Source organism: Spodoptera frugiperda, chromosome 25 (assembly GCF_023101765.2).
Source record: "Spodoptera frugiperda isolate SF20-4 chromosome 25, AGI-APGP_CSIRO_Sfru_2.0, whole genome shotgun sequence".
NCBI classification, from domain to species: Eukaryota; Metazoa; Arthropoda; class Insecta; order Lepidoptera; family Noctuidae; genus Spodoptera; species Spodoptera frugiperda.
In genome coordinates this window covers 15,019,660-15,045,974 of record NC_064236.1, presented here as the reverse complement: position 1 = coordinate 15,045,974, position 26,315 = coordinate 15,019,660, and the positions used below count along the sequence as shown (strand labels likewise).

The window sequence follows — 26,315 nt, the reverse complement described above, 5'->3', positions numbered from 1 at the left end:
TCTACAACCCTTTGTTCGGTACTCATGTTTACGACCACTGAACTAATGAGATAGGCAATGAGGTCATCGATAAAGCTTTTTTAAAATTGATCTAAATAGGTATTATGGCCGTCCGAGTAGTCCCATGAGTGAATCATTTATATTTTATGACGTAAGGGACCCTTTAAACTGGATTACAAATTCAATGAACGTAATCGTCTTGTAGATAGCAGTTATGGAGGTATAAAGTAAAACAAGCTTTAATTAGCTTCTGCTTCTTTGACTGCCTTTGCAGCGTGGCCGTAAAGTAAAGCGTTTTGGGCATTTTTTTCATGTTGGTCAAAGTATAAACGGGTATTTAAAAATCAGTAGGCTGCGCGACTTTACCGCGTCTGCACAAACTGCTCATGATGAATAGTCTCTCTGTGACTCACAACAGAGGTTTTCTCTATTAATTTACGTGAGTAAACCGTTATTTTTAATTAATTTAATATGTCTCATGATAATTACTATAAAATATACAAATAGGTTCAGTTACTCTACCATGAGTTGACGTAGTTTTGACATCTTACTCTACTACAGTAGTAAATGTGACAACGCAACTACAATAGATGGCTTAAATGTTCGTACCATGAAATGTCTTGATATTAACTACCCTCGCTATAGTTGAATCTATATCGTTCGTAGTATCGGTCATTATGTATCTAACTTGAAGCATCGTAGTTCTAACTCTTTTTATTTACATCACTTAGAAAGAGAGAAAAAGCTGTTTATATTTCAAATCTAAATGGTGATATTAACCAACAAAAAATATAAAACATCAGTTACACATAATTTCGTGATTATTGTGAGCATTTATAATCTATTAATTGCTTTGACATTGATTGTCAGCCGGACATTTTTATATTATGGTTGTTTCCGTGACATACCGGGAGTGCGAATACATATTATTTCTTATTTTTTCTAAAAAAATGCCTACAACAAGTGCAGTTCAATTTGAGATGATGTTAGATTTTATATAAAGGTAAGTGATAATAATATTTCATACATTTTATTTACCTAGTTTAATTTATCAAAGGAATTTGTTTTTTGCGCCAGCAAATGCTTGAGGCTTTTTTAACAAAGAAACGTTGTGATATGACGCTTTGCTTCCTCTTAGATGAGGAATGCAGAAGATTGAAGTGGTTAGGTCAATTAATAGGTATTTCCAGTATAGTGTTGTGTACAAAATGAACATATTTTTTCAATGTGTCTACTTTAGTTATTATTAATTTATCCCATTAATTACATCTAGACCCCTATTTATACCCCTTGCCCGGCAGTGGCACTTGCAATCATTCACCAACAAAGCAATCTAAAACAAATACAATCATATTCATGTCGAATTGATTCCCAAGGATTTCACGCATGTTGCTTAGAGGATATTCTTTGTTCCTGTCGATCATCTTCTAATGCCGCACGTTTCAACATATGAACAAAATATGTTCTACCGACTTTATAAAAAATATTAGGTTTGAAAAATATTAATGATGCTATCACGTACATTAAAGTTGGTGAGTGCCGCACTCTAGTAATAGTTTGTCGCTATAGCAACGGCTAAACTTCATGATCCAATATTGTTTGAAAAGAATGAACGATTTAGCCAAACTACAGTCATTGTAGTATAGTAAACTATGACATTGAGACAGTGATAGTTAGAGCAACTCATATAGGTACTTAAACTATCCGCTAGAGGCGCTGTTCCAGTTTGCATATTTTTTTCAACTACAGTGTCTGCGGATTTACTAGGCAAACTCATAGTAGAGGTACAGTTACTTCTTACGTGTACTTACGTACTCATAAAACACACAATTCCTTACATATAGCTAATTGACAAGAACAAATTTTCAATTGAAATCGTGCACACTGGTTCAAATTTTAGCAGAATTAGGGACACTACTCATTAGTATGTTGATTGCATATGGTCGCACAAGTAAAATTTATGATACCTAACATATATGCAAATGTGGGGACAGTACTTTGACAATGAATGGGGGACTTTATGTATGATTTATTGAGTTTTGACTCTAATTTAGTCTACTTGTTCAGTATTAGTAGTATTCTATAGAACATTACTAGGCAAGTGGGTGTTTCCTAGGTCTGTAGTTTCACTTATTTATTTAATTTTTCTACCTAATTTTACAGAAATAAGTATACTATTTGACGCAAAAAAAATATGCGTCATAAGTTGCGTCTCCTACAAAATTCATAGAAAAGTAACGTTTTTGAGATAAAAGTATTGGACTAGAGTGAACTACCGTGTTGATCATGTTTTATGTTATCGTATGCGTGTTTTTAGTCAGATTCGATGAAAATTCTCAGCAATACAATATATCGCACATCTTTTCACCAATTATACCTATTATGTACGTATAAATTATGTATTAGACGATATTCGCTTGAACTTCATGCCAACGTCCACGAGAAAACCATCTTCCCGACTTATAAAATTCCTTCTTACTGCCACATTAAAAACCACTCTCATTCGTAAGCTCTTCATCAAAGTGTCATTTTATTGTTAAAATATGATTAGAAGTGAAACAAGAATAGTCTTTAAGGAAGCCAAGCGTTTAATTAGAATAATAATGATTTCTATTTTTAGTAATACAATCTTAATGTAATTACGTAATTGAAAGCTTAATACCTTTAAAAAAACACTTATAAAATCACAACAGACGTCATGAATCCCTTGCGTGGTGTTCTGAAACGCATCTCTGTAGGGGTGAGACTATTGATGGATATCAGGATAATCAAGGATCTCTGAGAACACACAGATGGCATATACAATTTAGGGCTGAACTAAACCCAAAAATCCGGATGTCTGTCGTCTGACTGTTTGTGTGTTCACAAAACACGCAAAAACTACCGGTCCGATTTCGATGGGTATAATAATACTCCTGGCATCAAAGCAGGAGAAGGAACGGGAGTGGTTTCCTTAGTCAGTAAGAGTCCGGGTGTCATCCCTGCGAGGACCGCCTCACCTAAGTCAGGAGAAGTCATTGGACGATTTTCCCCGTGGGCTCAAAAAAAAGGGTGAGACTATTGATGGATATCGGGATAATTCAAGTGTTTCTGTTGTTACTGAGAATTCTGAGAAAAAACACAAAATAGAAGCAATACAAAATAAAAAAAAAACTATAATAGGGATAAACATTGTTACTTAGTAGAAAATACTAATTTTGTCTGTCCGTTTGCCTGTTTGTGAGTTTACGCATCACACAAAAACTATCGGTCCGATTTCGATGAAACTTGGTCTAATAATACTTTAATTTCCTAGGCATCACACCGGGTACTTTTACCGCCGGAAAACGTCTACTGCTAAACAAAGGCCCCCGGCCCTCTTAAGCCTTCAGATCGAACAATAACTATATCTGGATGGGTGTAGTAGCTACGTCTGTTTTAATCCTGCTCTGTAAAGAAAACTAAAGTACCTACAGAATTGATTCGTATATTTGATACAGATCTTAGAGAAGACAATAAGTTATAAGAGAAATCATTATTCTAGACGGGCGAATTCATGGGCAAAAGCTGGTTATTAATATGATGATGTTAACTAGCCACCACGTGTAACGTACATTAAAGTTATTTTTATAAAGTTAGTGAATTAAACGATTTTTGCCATAGTTTGAATGAATAAACTGGCCTTGAGTCACTCGTGATAGAAATTTATCGAAACATAGAGATACATCTACAAGGTTCGAACTATGATATTAAAATAACTGTTCGCGACAGTTCCCTTTATATGAATAAACAACAACAAAATCATGTTTTCTCTCTGTTTTGTCAACACCATAAAATAATATCACCCCTATAATCTTGAATAGGCAGATTATTGGTTTTTATTACACAGTTTGTGAAGTATTTGTAGTCAGTATTAGTAAAGTAAAACTTAATAATACTTAGACTGAACCGAAGCACAGCTAACCACGCTCTGTAAATACGTTAATAAAACAGTTACTACTAATGTCACTGACTTTTAAAACATTAGCAGCAAATAATAAGTGCGTACAATTATTACAAAGTACGTCGGTACGTACAGTTTAGTAGCCAGATGACTCAATTCGTTCATAACCAAAACAACACTTTAATCAAACCCTAAAACGTAAGAAACGTAACACGCAAAAAAGTAGATCTTAATCCTTATCCCTTAAGATTCAATTTTGTATAATAAGCTAATCGACCTCTACCGTAATGGACCTTGTATTAATCTACTCAAAGAGGACCTTCGGTCTATTTTTTAAAAGGTTTTAGAAGAAGGAATAGCTAGGAAAGAAGTTTTAATAGAAAAATCCAAATTGTGTTTAAACTATGTCAGCTTTTGAGGGCGATGGTATAACTATTATGAATATTCAATGAGGTGGACTGAAGATAGGCGATCTGACAAAGTAGATGATGCAGGCTCTTTGACTGAGTTACAGCTTTTAATCATTATGTCATCATATGTATATAGGTAGCCTTATTGTGGCCGAAAGTTGAATAGAATATACTTTTGCCACCTCTATACAGTAAAGAGATCATAATATGCCGTTTGAGTCTACATATACATATCTATACATCACCACGTGACATAGTGTTCAAATGTTGACTCATCACATAATATACAAATTATAATAGACAAAAGTACAAATAGTTACTCAATTTCAACAATCTATAACTACGGAAGAACGACAGTTACAGAATTGTTTCTATACAACAGTTCTTAATTAATGAATGCTTTAAATGTTTTAATAACAGCGTCAATTAATTAACTCAGCCTCTCGCAATCCATTACTGACCACAGTAACCGCTCGAAGGGATTTCTTAAGATTTTGGCTGTTTCTGAGAGAAGAAAAACAAAATGTTTAAAATACTTTCCTTCTTGAATGTGAAGTTGATTTATCGTCTAATAATTAACCAGGCAAATAGGCAGTGAGCTTGAAGATGTAAACAAAAATATGTCAGTAGCAATCATATCAAAAGAGTTCGATGCTTTATGAAAGGTTTCAAATTGTAGAGTATTTTCTAATTACTGACATTAACAGCGCATTAATACAAATTATTCACTAGTAGAAAGAGTAGACAACTTTCATAGAGCCATAACATTTGTCTCGTCCGGTGACGACAGAGTGCAATACATTTGTCTCCACCTTTACCCTTCGTCTTATCGTAAGAGCCGACTTTGGGTCATTTGACAGAGTCTGAGAAGCAGAACTCCCTGATAAGCCTGAACTTTCTAAGCTGTTATACTACTTGTCAGAACTAAATAAGCTACAGGAGTAAATATTATGATTATTTTCTTCTGTAGAGAAAGGGTCTTAGCTTAATTTTGGACTACCATGGCTGACTACCATACCATACACATTTTATGGATGCATACAATGTTTACTTGGATGGGCAGCGTTGAGGTATGAGTTGGAAGTGGGCGCAGCGGACGACGTGTCGCAAGCGTCACTACTGGTTTCTATGGAATTACATCCGTTGGTATCGAAACGAAGCTTTTTTAAGGGGGACTATCATCCAATGACTTCTTCCGACTTGGGCGAGACGAGAGGGAGTGTCAGACTCTTACTGACTAAAAACCACCCCATTTCCTGCTCCTGTTTTTCGAGTCGGAGCTCCGGTAAACTCGCTAGGTAGTCCGCGGCTCCGGATCAGCGTTAGCGACACGTCGTCGAGTCTTCCACTCGCCAGTGTCACCATCATAACACTATCATCATGCAGTAACAGGTCATAACGACGTGTCTTGTTGACATGAAGCGACATCACGTAGTCTGCTGCTGCCCTGTGTCCCCCGCTTCCAACACCTTTAGGGAAACTACGCAACATCTTCTCGTCCGTAATACCTAAGCACCTCAAGACGAATGTCTACAATCAGTGGGTATACCTGTGATGATCTATGAGGAAATCTGCAAATCGCCAATATAGCCTAAGATGTTAGTAAGCTCTGGCACTGGGCAGTGCACATAGGTCGTAGAACTGACGGGCCGCTGGGGCAGAAAGGTTCTCGAGTTGAGGCCGCGTACCAGCGCGCAGCGTGGACGGATATCAACTTTCGATATCCTTGATGATATCCTTTTCAGTGACTGTGTGATCATCACCATGCGATGGTGATGATAAATGTATTTTATAAGAAATACTTTATCTTAGTTCCAAAGGTCACGTCACGGTCAGAGAAAGTAATTTTCTCTTATAATCACATATTTTAATCGCAAAGAAGTACCTATATAACAACATTAAGAATTATAATTAAAAGTTATTTTGATATAACAAAAAGTCTTTGTGTATTTCTTTCAAGATAATGAAATAATTTGAATTACAAATGTTAAATAAATAACGTCGTCACATTAGAATAAAGCATTTGTGAACTCATTAGTTGTAAGCGTATCTAACCCAGAATATTGAGGCCTTTGCATCGTTTTCATTTCGCAGTTACCTACACAAATACTTCATATCACCACTTACGAAGAAATTTTTCAATTAAAACTATTGCCGTACGTACTGTCGCTAACAGGGTTAGACGTTTTCGAAAGATTACAAAATTGCCACTCAAATTAAGTGATGGACTTAAGACAATAAAACGAAGTGGTGTTTATAGCAGGCCATAGAAGGAAGGCCACGTGTTTAGGTCCTTGACAACAGAAATATTATTTTGATAACATTCATAGAGGATACTAGACTGTTCGATCGCCACCTAATCCGCGTGGGTTTTGACCCTGTACCCGTAGGAAAACGGAATAAATTACCTAATATTTATACTAATAACTGATAACGGGTCTTTAATAGTAAAAAGTAATTTGCAAAAAAATGTATGGAACAAAAACCCAGAATCGATTAAATCATTTATGTGTGACAATGTAAAGTATAAAGTATATCCTAAATTCAATCAGCTATACATATAATAAAGTTAGAAAAGTGCTGTCTGTACATTGAAAATTAAAAAAAATAGAAGGGGTTATTGTTATGTCATGGTCGAACCCAGAAATGTAATTAACTTCTGTCTGTTTAATCTGTTTGTCTGTTTGTCTGTATGTTGTTTGTCGTTTGTCTGTTCGTCTGTACGCTAATATCAGAAACGGCTAATCCGAATTGGATGCGGTTTTCACGAAGTATATTTTGGGATGCTAACAATTTACATTTAGTGTTTGTTTCATTTCAATCGGTTCATAAATAATGAAGTTATGTCAATTTAAAGAATTACGTCGAACATTCTATGCTTATACCATTAATCGTCCGTCAACTATTGGAATTTGGTTGAAGCATCTGGTACAGATACTCAGTTTAGAACCTTAGTAAGGACGTATCTAACCAAGAAATAAAAATGAGAAATAAATTATTTATAAATAATTCTATGTCTTTGCATCGTTACACGACTTCATTTCGTTATTGTTTTAATTTATCGAAAAAAAGTAAATAAATAGTAAAAAGGTATGAAAAAAATAATATCAATATAATAAAACATTTAGTACAAAGAAAATGCTCTAACGGATATAATAATTCTATGTCGATCGTTACACGACTTCGGTTCATGTTATTGTTTTAATTCATCGAAAAAAAGTAAATAAATAGTAAAAAGGTATGAAAAAAATAATATCACTATAATTAAACTGATAGTACAAAGAAAATGCCCGAACGGAGTATAAATAAATAATCCAAGTTGTCTTTATCCTCGATAGATGGCGTTGGGATCGAAATAGATCGCGCTAACATTCATTTGGTTGGGTATCGGCCGAGCGCTTCGGTACTATCGTAGAAAAAGTGTATTATCAGTCGTATGATTATTTGTCTGTAGTGGTCCTGCTGTTTCGTATATTCTAAATTGGTTTCGTTGTATTTGTCAATTAATAAGTTTATTTGTTGGGTTTTCCTGGTTTTTTGGTTAAACTATTTAACGTAGGTTTAGTTTGATATCGATTATTAGTAGTTACTGTAGTTAGTTTTTTTAATAAAATTGTAAGTCTAATTTATATTAATTATTAGATTAGATTTAAGTCGTTTCTTTTAAATTATTTAGTTTAAGCTTGGTTATTATAGCATAGAGGATAGGTTGTAATATAGTTTCTTTTTTAATTGTTATAAATTCGTAAGTTTAAGTCCGTTTTTAAACTATTTTTTCAATGCCCTAAGTGAGTATACATCTATTAAATTCAAACGCAGAGCTCATTATGTTGATTTTTGAAGAGTTCCCTGGAATATCTTCCACATCTCATTTTTGAAGAGATCCCGCGAGATCGGGAACTATGTGGTTAAAACCAAAAATTTGCCGGAAGTCACTATTCCACGCGAACGAAGTCAAAAGCTAGTTAGTAATATAAACAGTATGACCTGTGAGTGACTTCTTACTTAAGAAATATTATATTGTTTAATGATTTTAAGCGATGCCGGGGTTTTATGGTCATTTTCACTGATTATATAAATGGAGTCTTCATAATTAAATATTTCGTCACATTTAAAACTGATATTTAATGGTAAACATTCAACTTATGTTAACTTAACTTACGTTATTTTAAATCGTGTTTCAAGTATTTGATGAGGAAATAAAATGAAGAATCAATTGGTTATTTTTTTATATTAACGTTCAAAAATGTATTACATGCGAAATAGAAATAAATAGAATTCCGCAACAGGATTTCAGAGTTAATAAGTAATTATATTATAAATACGAGGTTACGGCTTTGCACTCGAAGTAGGAAATTATTTGAAAATAAAGAAACCGTAAAGCAACTTTATGTTTCTTTGCTGGTTACGATCGCATTGTTTGTAACAACATGCTCCACTTACAGTTCATTGTTAAAAATCTTCAATTTTCTAAACACTGAATGATTGTTGGACACTGTACTTTACGTCGCAGCAATTATTTTCCATAATAATGTTTAGATGATTATATTTAAACTGTTTCACCCAAACAACCATATTATATGAACTAATAAATGTTGCCAGAATTAATTTTTAGAGCAAAAGCAACATACTATGTACATTCATGTATACTATATTTATAATGATCAAATATACTATGACTTTACTTAAACACTAAACTTGAAGTAAACAAATGTGTTTTTTCAATCGATAAAGTAAAGTTTTTCCGCGTTTTACACAAAAATAGAGTCCCTTGTTTCTACTTAACTTTGTTCTTAAGGTTGCATTTCCTCTACCATTTCCTGTGAACTATTATATTGAAATGTAAAAGTCAATCCATCACACTATCGCCTGCCAAATATTTTCCTTTCTGATGTTAATGTCAGCATTGAGGAACCGAAAAAGCCATGTTTATGAATAGCTTCATTAGCTCAGGACAAGGGATTTTTCGAAAACCACCGACTGACTGCATTAAGTTCCTTTAGTGGTTCCTTAGATAATAAGTTGTGCAAAATATTGTTTCAGTAAATAACAAAAACGTTATTTACGTAGTGAGGAGGCGATTTTTCGTATTTGAGGTAGTTTTGATCTCTCTTACCTAGAAGGTTCTCTTTAAGGTAAAACGCTGACAAAAGATAAGAAGCAACGATTTATGGAACATTTTGGACTTATATTATTAAAGTTAATGTTATTTATAAAGGTTTTGTCTACTTTGTGTGACTATTACAGGATTAAATATATTATACAACATTTAATTCATGACACACATTCGATCCATTGTATTTTGTTCATATCAATTTAAATAAAAAAACGCCATATTTTTCATAATACCAAAAGAAATTAGGTTTTCCGAAATATGACTTTAAGATGTTAGTTAGAGCAAACACAAAGCTGTGTCGCTTTGTTAGATTAAAATTAAACAAACAATTTCCTACGAAGGCTTCGTTTAACCATTCTAATTAGATGCTGTTTCGATTAAACTCCGTTTATTGAAATTAACGAAAGTTTTGTGGAGTAAGTTGGCGCCCAACGTGGGACACGAAAATATTTTGGAGACAGAAAATATTTTAAATCGTATTTTTTATGTTAAATTTAGTTTACGTTATAAGTATTATTCTGAATTACTTATTTAAAATTCGTGTCTACTACGCGTTTTCTTTATAAACAGCAATTTAAATCTTATATTATACAATAGATAAAATAATAAAACAGCAATTTAATACAATAGATAAATGTTATTATTTTTTTAATTTTAGTTAAGATTATTATTTCATTAATTAAATAATTTTCTCATTAATTATTTATAAACATTTAATCACTGGTTCTAAAGATCTTTAATAAATAACCCTCCTTCTGGCGCAGTCGGGTAAAAATAAACTCGAATATCAATAAAATAAAATACGACGGTAATAACAACTGAAATTCTTAAGTCTCAAAATAGAAAATGTATTGATTTTTCACATTAAAGACTGAGTTTATTTCAGAATTTTAAATTAAGGATAGAAAATTTATGCTCCTCTTACATACAATTCCTTTTTTCTTTTTGTTTTAAACTCAAATCACAATGTTAGTCTCTAATTACCTTTAATAACCGCTTAAAATGTGTAGTAAACGGTAATAAATCCAGTGTAGCTAATGACCACTTCAATATCTGAAGTGACTCAGTAACTTTGTAAATTATTGCCTAAGCTAAAAGAGTGGCTTTAATGATTCCCAATTCTTTGTAAATATGTATTATATTTTTTTTTTGGAAAATCCGTATAACATAATATGATTCTGAATTACAAGTATTTTATAAAAGTCAAATATTGAATGCTCTGTTGAGAAACGGGTTGTATTGTTTATTATTTATTCCACTTACTTGCAATATCTCCTCAGCTGAAGCCTTGCTGACATTAACCAGCCCAAGCATCTTAGACCAATGCCTCGGCAACTTAATGGCGCCACTTTTTAAATTTTGCAGATTTTTCAACCGTTTCGATTGACTGAACGAACCCATCACTAAAAACTTCGCGGTCAATTTAAAAACAAACCAAGTTTCTAAGCAAAATTATTTAATTTTAATTTATCCAACTGTGTTTAATTATTGTTTAAATAAATTTATTTTTGTAACAAACTCAATTCGAACTTATTCTTGTGGAAGCGAACTGTATTAGTGTCATGATCGCGTACCGATGGAGCGAGCGGTGTCGCCGGCTACATGACTCTTACTAAAAGCTCTCCTCCGCGTTGTTCAACTTATATAACATATAAACGTACTAGGAGAATTCTACAAAACGCCACCACCTTTTCTGTTTATTTTTCTTTATTATTGAAGACGTATTTTGGACTGATAAAATTGGGAATATTTAGTGGTAAAGTTGTTTATTATGATCAAACTGGATATTTATTTTTTGTTGTGGTCTTTCTATTAGATTTAGCAATAGTGCATGGCACATACTATGACAAAAGAACTCTATTAAATGTTAATAAAGATGTAAATACAATGATAATGATGTTATTTTGATCGATACTCAGATTAATCAGGTAGGATAATTTTATTATAGATTGTTAGGTAAAGAGGTGATTTCACATCGTCATATTGAGTTAAAAATAGATTCCAATATTCACAAAAAGGCTGTTATTTTACTATATAATAATAAAGTTGGTTTCATTTCATGGTGATCGTCAAAACACGTGTTACGCTCAATGAGTTTGTAACTTAGGTCATTGAACTTAAGCTTAGTGATCCTGGTTAGTATCGTACTTTAGGATGTATTTTATATATATGTGTATTTTTTCACACAGTTATAGGTACACAGGTAGGTGCACATTACGGCATTACAATGCCGTTATGCATTTTACACCCACTTTTCACCATTTGTGTTATAAGTCCCATGTAATAGGGGGTGAGCCTATTGTCATATACTGGACACAGTTCCAGGCTCTGTGCTACCACTGAGAAATTTTCGAAAGGCCCAAAAAGGCCCAGTAATACTTTGCCCTACCCGGCAATCAAACCCGAGATTCGTTGTCCAGCAGTCACACTTGCGACCACTCATCCAATGAGGTAGGTAGTCAAGTGTTTAGAGTTTAGAACAATTTATGTTTTTATAAATGATTCTTGATTAACTGTTCGGTTAGTATCGATTTAATAACCACAAGGTAAATATCAGTTACATTTCCCGAATTTGAAAACTTTTATTCGTGATTAGTCAAATGAAGTGATTGCTTTAAGTTAAGATTTAATATAAGTAATCAAGAGAAACTATAGTACATAGGGATCGATCGACCTGATCGGTAAAAACTAGGTGTCATGTTATGTCTAAAAGACGATTTTGAAAACAACAATGATATAGTTAACCATAATAGTCTAGCAGCTAGCCTAAACATTGGTAACATAATATTTCGCCTTACAGTTGTTTATTCTAGAGTTCAAAAAATAACCACTCCTACTCTTCCCGTGGGTGTAATAAAACCAGCTCTCTGACAAACCTGAACTATTTATACTCGACCTCTTCATACTTTAATCAGCCCACCAAGCATGCAGATAAGGGAATCCCTCATATATGAAGAAGAAAGTTAGCAGTTGGAATGTCACGGAATGCTAATATTGAAAGGAAGTTATTTGGTCCTGAAGAATAAATTAGAATTCTTATAATAAATCACTCTAGAGAAGAACCTCATGTACTGTATTCAACAACTGTAACAATGGTGTATAATATATGCCAATTCTTGGAATTATTTTGTTGAGTCTCGGAGATATTGTGGTGTATTGATAAAAGGCAGTGTAATATGTATCGACCCTTCATATTTTCTGTAAATAATAATATCGACATTACGGTTGACTAACGCGCCAAAAGGCAGTTCCCAGGTAAAGCAAATACAGACACATCCAGATCGAAGTAAAGTGGACCTAGGACCTATCTAGCTATATTTTACCATACCTCTAGCATTTAGAATCGAACTGTTAAATAATAATGATTTTTTTCTTATAACTACCTAAGTTATAATGATTTTGTTTCTTACAACTACCTACGTTATAATGATTTTTTTTGGGGCACTAATCCCCACAATCAATGAGTTATCCCACCATTGAGTTATTTTTCCATTCACCCGCACCAGTTGATGCATATAATACTTTAACTTTAGAACTAATCAACTGATACCCGTCTTATTATTATACCAATAGAAACATACAAAGAAATGAGTAAGAGATGAAGCTGCAAGTCTGGTGTGTAAATAACAAAGACATGGCAACCATAAGAATGGTTAGCAAATAATAAAATCATCTAATTATGGAGAGCCATGTTTCATTACGAGCGAGCTCCCTGTAATATAAAGCACTTGTAAACTCGCCTGATGTGGTGGCTCTCCATGGAGGACACTGAGCACTTGTCATCGGGTGATCTGTCTGCTTTCTTTGATATATGAATGCGACTAAAAGAGCATAAATGCCAGGAAATTCAATTTTAAGATATCGGTGGCGCTGATCGCTTACCATCAGGTGAACCTGCTCGTTTGCCTCCTATTCCATAAAAAATAGCGACGGAATACACATTCAAAACTACTGTGATAAATTTCGGGTAGTATTGGTGAGACCAAACCTCATCATCATCAGACTAGCAGATTTTATTGAACCTAATATAAAACAATAGTCAACAATACATTAGGTATGTATAACCGATTGTTTGTTAAGTAAATACTTATTTCGCGAATAATGCTATGCATGCTAATAAAGTAATACCTGATTATCTTTTGAATATACTGACAATTCCTGTACTTCATTCAAGGAATAGAAGGTAGACCACTTTGGCAAAACGGCTTTTCTTCAAGTATTAGTCCGGAAAACCATTCCAGACTCTTTAGTTTAAAATTTTAAGCACTTAATCTAGCGCTTTCTGATAACTAGTAGACGAAAACTATTAATAGAAAACTAAACCTCGGTATCAAGGTTACCTAGCTTATATCCACCTATTATCCGCGATATCCTACCTTGATTGATTAGCGAATTTTCATTGCAGATTAGAATCTGTCTCCTACTAGAATCGAAGTGACAGTGAGTAATTGAAAGAGGTATTTCGTTAGCTAAGTGCGTCGAAAATATAAACAATTGTTACCTAACTTTGGTAGGTGAATAGACCACCTGGTATTCATAAAAGAAGACGGTAAAATTAATACCGCCTTGCATACTAATTACACTATTTACTTTGTTATGTAAGATTATTTACCTAGAAATGTATCATCATACACAAAAATCCAGAGTTATCTCTTGAGCTACGGCGTAGCATACCTGTAGACACCTGATACTTATTCTTGCTACGCCGTAGTATGTTATCATAAAGGCCACACCTGCCACAGGCGTAATAATCGTAACACAATACTAATAATCGGCATAATTATTAGTATTGTGTGTATTTTTAATTACCACAGACATAGTTAAGAAAATGTTTCCTTTTTTGTACAATGTGTGCGTTGTCAAATACTACAAAGATTGTTTGATTCCAAGTTCTTTCCATCATCGTACTACACGCTTGTGCGAATTCCTAATGAGTGAAATTCATTGTCAAAGTCTGTTTTTTCCTAAAAGGTATACCTGGGTATCTTCCAGGCCCGAGCTAATAGTAGTATCCTCGCTTACCACCAGGCGAGATAGTGGCCAAACGTCGATCAGCAAATATAAAAAAAAAAACAAATCTGTGTCAGTGTACTAGTGGTAGTATTAATAGAGTTTAATATTTACAATAATTGAGCTTGGGCTGTGATCATGCGAGTTTCTAATTGAAACATCAAAATCTCGAGGGACAGTCTATATTTGCCATGACAATTAAGATTCTGCATAGTCTGAACAAAAAAACGTGGTAATGTTCCAATGTTCCTTTGTTTTAGATCTCGAGGCAATTGTACGAACAATATTTGGTCTCACCGACCGTGCGTTAATCCCTGAATTGCGCCGGGTTCAAGGCGGTGTCACGAGAACAAACTCTTGTATTTTTTTGCTTAATAAAGTAAGTACATACGTGTGACGACAGGAATATATATGTTCGTGACACGAAGCGACTTTTATGAAGACGTAAATTGAACGTGAGTAAATTTTCTAAAGCATCGGAGTTAAGCATGTTATGGATGCATTTATACTTTGTTTTCTTTAAATATTTTTCAGCTATCCAAATACATGTCAAGACTTGAAAACAGTTAAATATTTGAGTTTTGAACTTTTTTGTTAAGGTTTAGATAGCCTTGAATGCTTTCAATAATCTCATTTGAAATTACATCTTATTGGGTCTCTGGGAGTATTAATCCTCGTCTAAAAACCCAGTTTCTATTTATTCCTTAGCAGTTCTCATAAATAAACTCGAAGAATAATAATAATGTTCGACAAATGGGCTTATTCCACTTTTCCCCGTTGGATGATCCCCATTGATGGGGATTAGTGAACTTTTTGTTCACTATTCCCCGTTGACCCAAAATTTTTATTTAATGGGGATAAGTGAACTAAAACTTTCAATAATCCCCATTAGGTAGGTACGTTAAAAAAATTAAATATATGAATCATGTTACATTTATTAATTAAAAATATAACTTTCTTATACCTAATAAAATCACAGATTGTACAATTATTAATTTAAAATAAAAAATGTAACTTTCTTATACCTTGTAAAATCAAAGATTACAATCACTTAAGTTTTTCTAATTAGGTACGTTAAATAAAAACAATATAAAAATAAAATATATGAGTCATGTACTTTTATTTTTATAAGGTAAGAACAAAATTTTAATACCTACTTTACGATTTTATTAGAACGAAAAACAGATTGTTGCCCCAACGAAATTGTTCTAACGATGTTTGGGAATAAGACCTTATATCTAATTATCTAATAAGATACACAATACTGTAAAAGATGCTCATTTTCTAGAGGCGCGCGCGCAAGGCGGTGGCGGAGCGGGGTGCGAGTTAGCTCGTATGTGATTGGTCGACCCATCTTTTGTTTTTGTTTCGTAGTCGTTAAGGGTTAGTAGTGTAGTGTAGTTCAAGCGTGCAGTTCTTATCAGTTCGCAGTTATTAGTTTGTCCGAACGAACATAAAACCTTACGTATAAATACTTTTTGTTTGCTGGCTGGCGACGGGAAAAGTGACGGCATCAAAGGGAAGATCGCGACTCGCCACTTTCGCCCGAGCAGCTGTATAAGTAAGTAAAGTATTCTTTCTGTAAGTATTCTTTTCTTAACAAGTTTAATATAGGAATAAATAAAGGAAATGGCTGGTAGTTCAACTGACGTTTGTTTAGAGTACGTTAAAAAAGGTAAAGCTACCATACTTCTCCGGGCCGGACATCAATACAGTAAAAAATGCAAATATAAAAATGACTTTTGTGGGAGTGTACCACAAGATAAATGTGCCGGATCTTGTCATGGTAAGTTACTTATTATATTTTGTGATTAATAATGACAATAATAACTCAGGTTATGTGTGTTATAATATCATTTATCAATATTAAAATTTTAAAATCATGTTAACAAAAACTGTTTCTGTCATGGCGGCACGTGTGACGTCATTCTTTTGTCAACAAGTCTATTACACCTAGTGTAAAAGAGTGTAGCTGAAGTGAATTGTATTCAATTATTATTACATATTTTAGTTAAGCATAAAGTGAAATATGAACTATTCTGATAGGATAACAATGTTATAAGTTTTAAAGGTTGTTAATGCCTATTTAATTTTGTATTCTATTAAGTGCAATATTGTTTACTTAAAAAATAATAAAGTAATCCTTATTGGTTAATTTTACAGGACAATCAAGTTGTAGCTGAGAAACGACACAATGTTTGTGAACCTGATTTTGCGCGAAATGAAGTTACCTTGAGGTTATTCAAACTAAAAACTACACTTGCGGATCCAGAAGCACCTGCTATTCCCACTGCTTACAACGCGGCTGTGAGCTCACTAAAAGATACCGGAATTGACAAAATAAAAGAATTCCCTGCCCTGAAGTCTATCAAAACAACATTATATAAACACAGAAATGTAGCATTTGAAGTAAGTAAAATTGAGTTCAAAAATGTTGAAGAAGTTAAAGTACCTCCAGCTCATCAGGAATTTAATTTAGCAGACTACAATGACAGTGGTATCCGTGTAATAGCTTTTTGCTCTGAATTTGCCCGACATCAAATGAAAAATTTGAAGATGTTCTTGGGTGATGGAACGTTTTGGATCTGTCCATCTCCCTTTTACCAACTCTACACCATTCATGGGGATTTGGGCAGTACAGAAAAACACATAAACATTGTGCCACTTGTTTATGCCCTCATGAGCCATAAAAATCAACAAACATATGAAATTTTATTTAGTATGCTAAAATCTGCATTACCTGATTGGAATCCAGAAATATTTAAATGTGACTATGAAGTGGCTTCGATGAACGCAATGCGAAATGTTTTTGTAAATATATCTATTAGCGGCTGTTATTTCCATTTCACCCAGGCAATATGGAAAAAAGGAAAACAACTCAAACTAACAAAAGATAAATTAACCAGAAGACAAGTTGCACTTAGCACTGCTTTGGCTTTGTTACCATCAGATAAAATCATTGCGGGTTGGTTTTATGTTGCCTCTCAAAGCCCTGATGATGATGATAATAGCAAGGAGTTTAGAAATTACATGCTCAGACAATGGCTACAAGATGATTTTATTAAAACGTGGTGTGTATTTGGACAGACTCATCGCACTACGAATTTAGTCGAAGCATGGAATAATAAAATAAAAAAGCGTGTGAAAATAAAGAAACCCAACATTATGAAGCTCCTCACAGCGTTGGCTGAAGATGCATCGTATTACGAAGTTCTTGCATTGGGGGTTTCTGAAAATAAAGGTATAGCGGAAAAAACAAAAAAAGCATCAATCGCGATAATTATATACAGGAGGTCCAAATGGAACTCATTAATAATGAAATTACGATTGGGCACTGTTTAGAAAAACTTAAGTGAGTGTAATCTTTGATTTTACAAGGTATAAGAAAGAAATATTTTCATGCTACAATTTTAAATTAATGATTGTAACAATCTGTGATTTTACTAGGTATAAGAAAGTTAAATTTTTTATTTTAAATTAATAATTGTACAATCTGTGATTTTACAAGGTATAAGAAAGAAATATTTTCATGCTACAATTTTAAATTAATGATTGTAACAATCTGTGACTTTATTAGGTATAAGAAAGTTACATTTTTTATTTTAAATTAATAATTGTACAATCTGTGATTTTATTAGGTATAAGAAAGTTATATTTTTAATTAATAAATGTAACATGATTCATATATTTTATTTTTTTAACGTACCTACCTAATGGGGATTATTGAACTTTTTAGTTCACTTATCCCCATTAAATAAAAATTTTGGGTCAACGGGGAATAGTGAACAAAAAGTTCACTAATCCCCATCAATGGGGATCATCCAACGGGGAAAAGTGGAATAAGCCGACAAATGGAGTCTCCGTTGTCTCGCTCTGTTCGACTCAAAAACATGCGTGAGCATGCTGAAAATGTTCGACATATTCAATCAGTGTATGTCATGACTAATAGTGAAGCCTCCATTTTTAAATACAGAGGAACTATTATCATCTCTTTCAATAGCTCGTACAGAATTTACTCTTAATATTCTAGCTGATATTGTTATTGGAGTGGTTAATTCCAGTGTACCATCTAATGTACTCGAAGGATACTTTTCTACTTTATCATCAGGGGTTGAATTATTTTTTTACATGTCACGAAAAAAGGAATTATAACATGTCAAACAAATATTTCTGTAGCAATAATGAAATTGGATGATGCGTATTATTATTTATGTTTAATTTTCTATAAATATATATTGGTTCATCACAAACTTAAACTGTTGACATTTTTATAATAACTGTCGTACAACATACTAAATTAACTAAAAATAACAGTTCACTAACGTAAATATACTGAACATAAAGTTCTACTAATTTCTGTTCACATAGGGACTCTTCCTGATTCTTCAGGAATACTACCTGAAACATGGTTCTGAATAAACATGAGTAACTAAAAAACACAAAAACATGTTCACAAAAACCTCATGTTTTTTGTGCACATGGTATGAGTATGGATTACACAATACTTCCGAATTGAGTGAACAATTTTTCAGTTAATTTATTGTTTTTTTTTTTGTAGAAAATAATGATTATTAAATCATGACTATTATTTGCTATGTACTTTACCTGAATACTTATTGGTTATCAGTATGTGTTTATTGCTATAAATCAAAACAAGAACATTTAAGTTATATCCACAAAGTATACTAAAAAAACTCCAATTAGATATTTCACTGTCACAAACTAATTTAAAATTATATCAATTATTATCATTTTTAATATCGAGTTCCTTATTTGCAAAATTTCAGCAGTCGCAGATCGAAAAATCGCTGTAAACTCTTAAAAACTAACGATTAACCTTTGCTTCATGCTTCGGATAAAGTTAATTATAATACATTTTTTTTTGTTCGAAATTACAATAACAAGCTATGGTGTTTGTTATGTAATAAATATTTTCTTTACGCGGTATTTCAGCAAGACAAAACGAGTGTCAGAGTTGTCCCATAGCTAACTAGATGGCGTTGGGGTCGCTCTGAATCGCGGTGTTAAGATTCTCCACGACTTCATGACCTCCCCGAGCTGCCGTTCAGCAAGTCAGAGTCTATTTTTGTACCTAGCTTGTAAGTTAGCTCTAAGTTAGCTATAAGTTAGGATAAGTTGAGCGCTTCGGCGCATGTAACAATGTTCCCATTTGTATGTTACACAATTTTTGAAGACCATCCACATTTCTTCGTGTGGGTGGTAGTAATACTTTAAAAAATGGTACTAAAGTACCATGTTATAAAAATTTAAAGTCTTTAACATGTTGTTAAAGTCTTCCATAGCAATTTTTTGCATGATCAATGATAAATTATTGTTTGTATTGTGTTAATTTGAAGTATACAGGGTGTCCCTGAAATCGACGTCCAACGGGCACTAGATGATCAGCAAGGTTCCAACTGTTATCAGAAAAATATAAAAAAAAATCTAAGTCCTACAGTTTTTAAATTACAGTGACTTATGTGTTATCCACGAAAAAGTACACCCTGTGCCAGTCTTTTGACTCTTGTTGCTACAAATCTTTATTTTTCGTCTGCAGTCTTCCTTACTTTATCCTGAATAGTGCTCCAGTAATATGGAATCATAAATTCTTAGCCAACCGCTTAAGATTGGAAAACATTGTTAGTTTTAGAGGAACCAAATACTCTGAATAAAATTTTCAACTTACTTTAAGTGACTGTACTGAATAAATTATGTATGACGCTAGTAGTGGCAAATTTCACTAAAGTTGCCGCATTTAATAAGGATTATAAAATGGTATAGCACTTTGCAAATTATTTCTTAAATTCGACACAAAAAAAGATTTTTCAACGAAACTCCGTTTCGATGAATTTATTTGTACTTACTAATATTTCTTCTAGTGTACTCAAATCATACGTTACAACCTCGTATGCACTAGACAGCACTTTGCAAGCGATTTGCCATCATCATGTTGCAAATCAGCGAGGATCGCTTGTCAAATAACATTGTCTGTCTACTCATGATTTCGCTTGCAGCATTCGTCGGCAATATTACTAGAGGAACTGATGTTGTGTATCATGTTTCACTAAATAATATTGAATGATTGCAATATGATGTTCATAGTGCATCAAACACATTATCAAATGTGTAGTAAAATCAAAAGGAACGGACGCGGCAGCGTCATGTATACAGCATATCGACGCGGTAGTGGTATGGTGTACATGAGCCCTTACGCACAATTACTCGTCATATCCCCATCAAAAAAAAAAGAAATGGGTGAATCCTCCGATTAAGTTACGTGTTCATGCCTTGTGATCAAATGCGGGATGAAGCATCAAATATTCTTTAGTTTGTCGAGAAAGAGTTATTTGCACCGTTACAAGGAATTGCAGGTAAAGCAAAAAATAAATAATCAACACGGCTTAAAAAAAGCCGGTGCTCTGCTAAAATGCCGAAGCCTGAGTACGATGGCTTGAGACGCACAACACCAGTTCGTCTAGCGATAATATTGCCGACGAATGCTGCAAGCGAAATCACGGGTAAACGGACAATATTGTTTGACGAGAGATCCTCGCCGATTTTCAACATGATGATAACAAATAGCGTGCAAAGTGTTGTCTAGTGCATACGAGGTTATAACGTATGATTTGAGTACACTTGAAGAATTTTTAGTAAGTTCAAATAAATTCATCGAAACGGAGTTTCGTTGAAAAATCTTTTTTTGTGTCGAATTTAAGAAATAATGTGCCAAGTGCTATACCATTTTATAATCCTTATTAAATGCGCCAACTTTCGTGAAATTTGCCACTACTAGCGCCATACATAATTTATTCAGTACAACCACTTAAAGTAAGGTGAAAATTTTATTCAGAGTATTTGGTTCCTCTAAAACTAATAATGTCTTCCAATCTAAAGCAGTTGGCTAAGAATTTATGATTCCATATTACTGGAGCACTATTCAGGATAATGTAAGGAAGACTACAGACGAAAAAATAAAGATTTGTAGCAACAAGAGTCAAAAGACCAGCACAGGGTGTACTTTTTCGTGGAGAACACACAAGCCACTGTAATTTAAAAAGTGCATGACTTTATATTTTTTTATATTTTTCTGATAACTATTGGAACCTTGCCGATCATCTGGTGCCACTTGGACGTTGACTTCATGGACACCCTGTATGTAATTGTATAGCAAAACTAGCCAGAAAACAAATCTTATAATACAGACATCGCGATACATTATTTACCTGGTATTATCTACGATTTCATAAGTATTTAACTAAATATTATGTAAATGGTTTTCTTTAGAATTAATATTATTTTCAAATTAATAATAATCGATTTAATTAAGTCTGTTTAGAAAAAAAAAAGTAAATGAATAGATAGCCTTTGCAGGTTAAGACTTAAATTATACCAAAATAAATGTCACATTATTTTTATCATAGAAAAATATTATGACAATGTAAGTAATCATGTTATATGTGATGATAGAAACATACTGAATAACTAGAAATATATGTGTTATTAACATTTTGTGGGAATGGAATATTTTAGAACCCAAATTATTTAAATTTTTGATATTTTCTTACCAGGAGACTTAAAAAAAAATGTTCTGCTATAGACAAGGTTTTAAATGTTCTGTACTAGCCGTTCATCCCAACTTTTCCCAGGTGGTGTACCGTAGCGGGTAATTTCAAACTTATTTTCATAACAACCTGATTTTCCTTTAAATATTTCCCTATCCCTACAAAATTGAATCAGATAAGACTTTCTCGACATTAGTATTTGCGACTATTAGACCAATAACATAATACTACAAAAATTTATTTTAAACTCATTGGGGAAAAATAATATATTCATTTGGGTTTTATTAATACATCAATGTATTCTTTACAAGATTTTTAATTCTTAATTGAACTACTATTCCACATAACTTCACATTTTGTAATGCCTATGGGGTAGACAAAGGTGCACATATAAATGCAACATCCACTATTTACCAATTATGTTATGAGTCCTATGTAATACGGGGTACGGGCACAATTTAAATCGCATGCTGTTATTAAGAAATTTTGAGGAATACTAAAAATCTAACTCAAATAATACTCAACAACCCTGAAATCGACCAGGAGATCCCTTGCTCGGTAGTTGCACTTGCAACCACTCTACTAACAAAGCAATCTACTATTATTTTATTGTCCAAAATTTCACGGTCCAATTGATTATTATAAAGTAACTTGCATGACAACTGTGACCAACAAAAAGATGGGGTGAGGAGCCAGTATATGATGTCAAGGTCAAATGCCCTTGCAGCTGTTACCTCGACAAAAACTCCTATTATGAAGGGTAAATACATGTTATATCTATATGCGTACATATAGTCACATGTAGGTATGTACGTGTGGAATTGCCTCGGTCTTTGTACTCGCACTATAGTCACGCAACAATAGAGAAACGTTTTGTGAATATTGACAATTTATCCACTTTCTTCTCTATTTAAAAAGTATTCTTGATTGTAACACAGAATAAGGATACGTTAAACTGTGCTAGATTTTTTTATGATATAAGCCGGTAGACGAGCAGACGTATCACCTGATGGTAAGCAATCACCGCCACCCATGGACAATATCTGGAAGGATGTTGGATGCTCATTCACATAACTTCTAGGGAAGTTCATATGACCGAAGTAAATTTAACAGCTTTGTATGATAGATTCAAAGGTCTTAGCGACGCGACGTTCAAACTTATTGCTTAAGATTTCCTTTTCTCGTGGTCTCAGGTCGCAAGTAAATTCCGACTGGTTGACGAAGACATGCAATTAGTGTTATATGTCATGTGCTGTGGACGTTTCTTCGCACCAGTTCTAACCTTCTTGATCTCATTTCTTCATATGTCAACATGGATATCACAAAGCTGGTAAGGTCATTTAATCCAATCGCCTTGTAAACAAATTTCGCTCAGGATGATAGCGTGTACCAATGCTGTCTTGAATAATGTTGCGTCCAAAGTAAAAAACCTCTCAGAAGAATAAAACGCATCTATTCCATATAACCTTCAGGTAATAGATGCTTACTCCATCAGTTGGATTATTCTATGGTGTCTGATAATGCTGTGCTATCTGTTCGCAGCCATAGCCATTCGGATGGTTCGTGAGTACCACGCGATCTCTGGAGAAGCGGCTAACCTCCTTGCCGGAATACCGCCGTGAATAATCCACTGCCGCACCACATAAGTGCGTGGCGAGATGAGTTCCGGCACAATTTCATGGTGGAATGGAAGCAACGACTGTCGCAAACAAGGGCTGTGTCGCTGTTATGGCAGCGGTAAAACCCCTCTTTGACGAGTGGCTTGAGAGATGTCACGGTGTCGTCGCCTACCGACTGACACAGAAGGAACGGAACACCGGCTCCTTCTTCTGCGAAGCAGTCATGCTAACAAAGAAGTAGGTTAAAACCTGTAAGGGAACGATCCCCTTGCCTGTCGGTATATAAGACACAATAGAAAATACATTGTGTCTCGCGTAGATCTGCGTTCCGACAGACAACGGGTTAAAGGAGCCAGGTGTGTTGCCGCCAGTAAAACTCTGGGCGTCGGGGATCGTGCGGGTCTTAGACCGAGAGTAAGGGTAGCTCGCTACCCGACTGCTGACGTCCGATCCGGTGATGCGGTATTATGTATAATTGTGAATAATAGCTTGATCACGTTGATTGTAACATATACAATTATACACTAGTTGCAAAAATTTTCAAACTCGAAGTTTTCTTTCATATTTTATTTTTCCCACACTTAAATAATGTATAAGTAAATGAAGTCTGGAATTGTATGTTATGTATAGGCCAACTTACTTATATATTACTAAAAAAGTTTTCACATAGACTAATTGTCATGTTAATTAGTCTAGGTAATGCAAGTCTAACTGTTGAGCACGCGATCTTAAACTCCGGGCCAGGGTCGCGCAAAGTCCGTATTACTTAACTACGCATTTGGCACATTGCGTGCACGAAGTAATCGCTAATTTATTGTAGTTCAAATGATTTAAAATAAATTGAAAACCCCACTAATATTATATTCGATCGTGGGAAAACCTAAAGCACAGGATACGTGCTTGTAAGACAAGACAAACAAAATTATGTCCAATGTACTTACTCTTATTAAGAGCATAGATTTCACAATTAAATTGGTCAAAATTGGTTTAGGTGGTACACCCTTAATCTTCGAAGAAAAAAGGTTTATTATAAAAATATCAAGATTAGTATTTCCAAACGTCGATTTGAAACAGTAAATCAATTATGGTGATTTATGACTAGAGAGAATTATAGTAAATTTCATATCCCAATGTTGCACGCATATTAAGTTTGTACACATTTCTGTGGACACAGTGGCGACATCGCTCAACAATAACGAGAACTAAAAGAGCAGATGGCGCTACTGTAACATTGTCTGCGACAACATTCCGCTGTGGCGCTGTTGGGCGGAATTTCACGGAACTATAGCAGAACATGCGGCAACGCGTCAGGTTTTACCGGCAACCGACGCGGGATAGCCGCCGGTTTCCGGTCAAACCTTTAAAAAAGAAAATATAGGTAAAAGTAATAAAATTATGCCTAATATATATTTTTTAATATCGGATATTTTTTAACTAAAAACTAATTAAATAAATAAAATTATTATTATTTTAATTAATTAATTATTTTTTAGTTTTTCGAAGTACATAGACATAGGTTTACTTATTTTGCATAACTTCGTTACCTATAAGCAAAACCTTAAAAAAAGGTATAAAAAAATCACACATTTTATTTAAGTCTATGCGAGCAAGCTGCACACAGCTGCACGCAGCTTGCGGCGTGCTGTGGGTGGCCTGCGCCGCGGCGTGCTGGTTTGCGGCGTCTGTCACTATACTAGTATATGCAGTCTATTATATTGTTCACATAATATAATGCATACGAAAACGGGTTGAAGACAGAATATATGTATATTCTGTCTTCAACCAATTATGAATTATGAAACAAACAATTATGAAATTGAGTACAATATCTAAATCAGATTTACATTAAAGTTTATTATTTTAGTTTCTCGTTATAATTTTAATTAAAAAATGTAGTCAAATTATAAAATACACAAAAAATACTATATCAACTTTGTGGTCTGCTCTCAACTGGATGCCATTGCTGTTTTGCGTGATAAAGTGATGCGCACTTCTTTCAATTACACACCAGTGCAGTTAAATGATCTTTTCAGTTAAATGTTAGGGTTAAATATGTAAGATATTATGACATTGTATTAGAATTAGCTGTAAGATGTCACATTGTTAGGTTTTATAAATATTTTTTTCGCTTTGCGCAGCACCACTGCAAGACACAGCTTACGACTCCGGTTTCATTACGTTATACCAAAATGATTATAATTATCTACTTTCAGCGGTATTTATAAAGGTTGAGTGAAGAGGTGATGTGTAAATATTGTTACTCATTCATACAAACACCCATGAAAATTAAATATCAATACCCATGAAATGGTGTCCATTTGATGGACACCATTTCATGACAGGCATGCCAAATGTAGCATTCTATTGCTGCTCTATTAGTGATAACTAAAAACATGATTAAAAACCTTTAGAGCTTGCGGTTTCTATATAAATCTAAGAACAAAATATTACATTTAGGTTAGGTTAATTGCAGTTATAATGGTAGAAATAATTAAATTAAGTTCTTTATATTATTACAATGCTAGCATAGGGTGTTTAGCTATGAAAGGGGAATGTCATCACCAATATCACCTTTAATAATCCTACTATTAATTCATAATCATAACGAAACAACAATGTAAACAGAACAGACAGACAGAGCCGGAGAATCCATAATCATACAAACACCCATGAAAT

The 26,315-nt window shown here is 33.8% G+C and overlaps 1 protein-coding gene across 9 annotated transcripts in view; it reads right to left on the bottom strand.

Moving 5' to 3' along the window:
* The window catches only part of LOC118267897 (transient receptor potential cation channel subfamily A member 1), a 186,039-nt gene that overhangs the window by 80,346 nt on the left and 79,378 nt on the right, over nt 1-26,315 (bottom strand). For 3 of the 9 annotated variants that reach the window (XM_035582187.2, XM_035582194.2, XM_050703946.1), the window contains exon 1: nt 10,712-11,041. The exons of the other annotated variants lie outside the window; for them this stretch is intronic. In XM_035582187.2, the coding sequence (XP_035438080.2) occupies nt 10,712-10,849 (138 nt within the window). In that variant the 5' untranslated portion in view covers nt 10,850-11,041. Of the gene's footprint in view, nt 1-10,711; nt 11,042-26,315 lie in introns of those variants that run through there. 9 annotated transcript variants of the gene reach the window in all.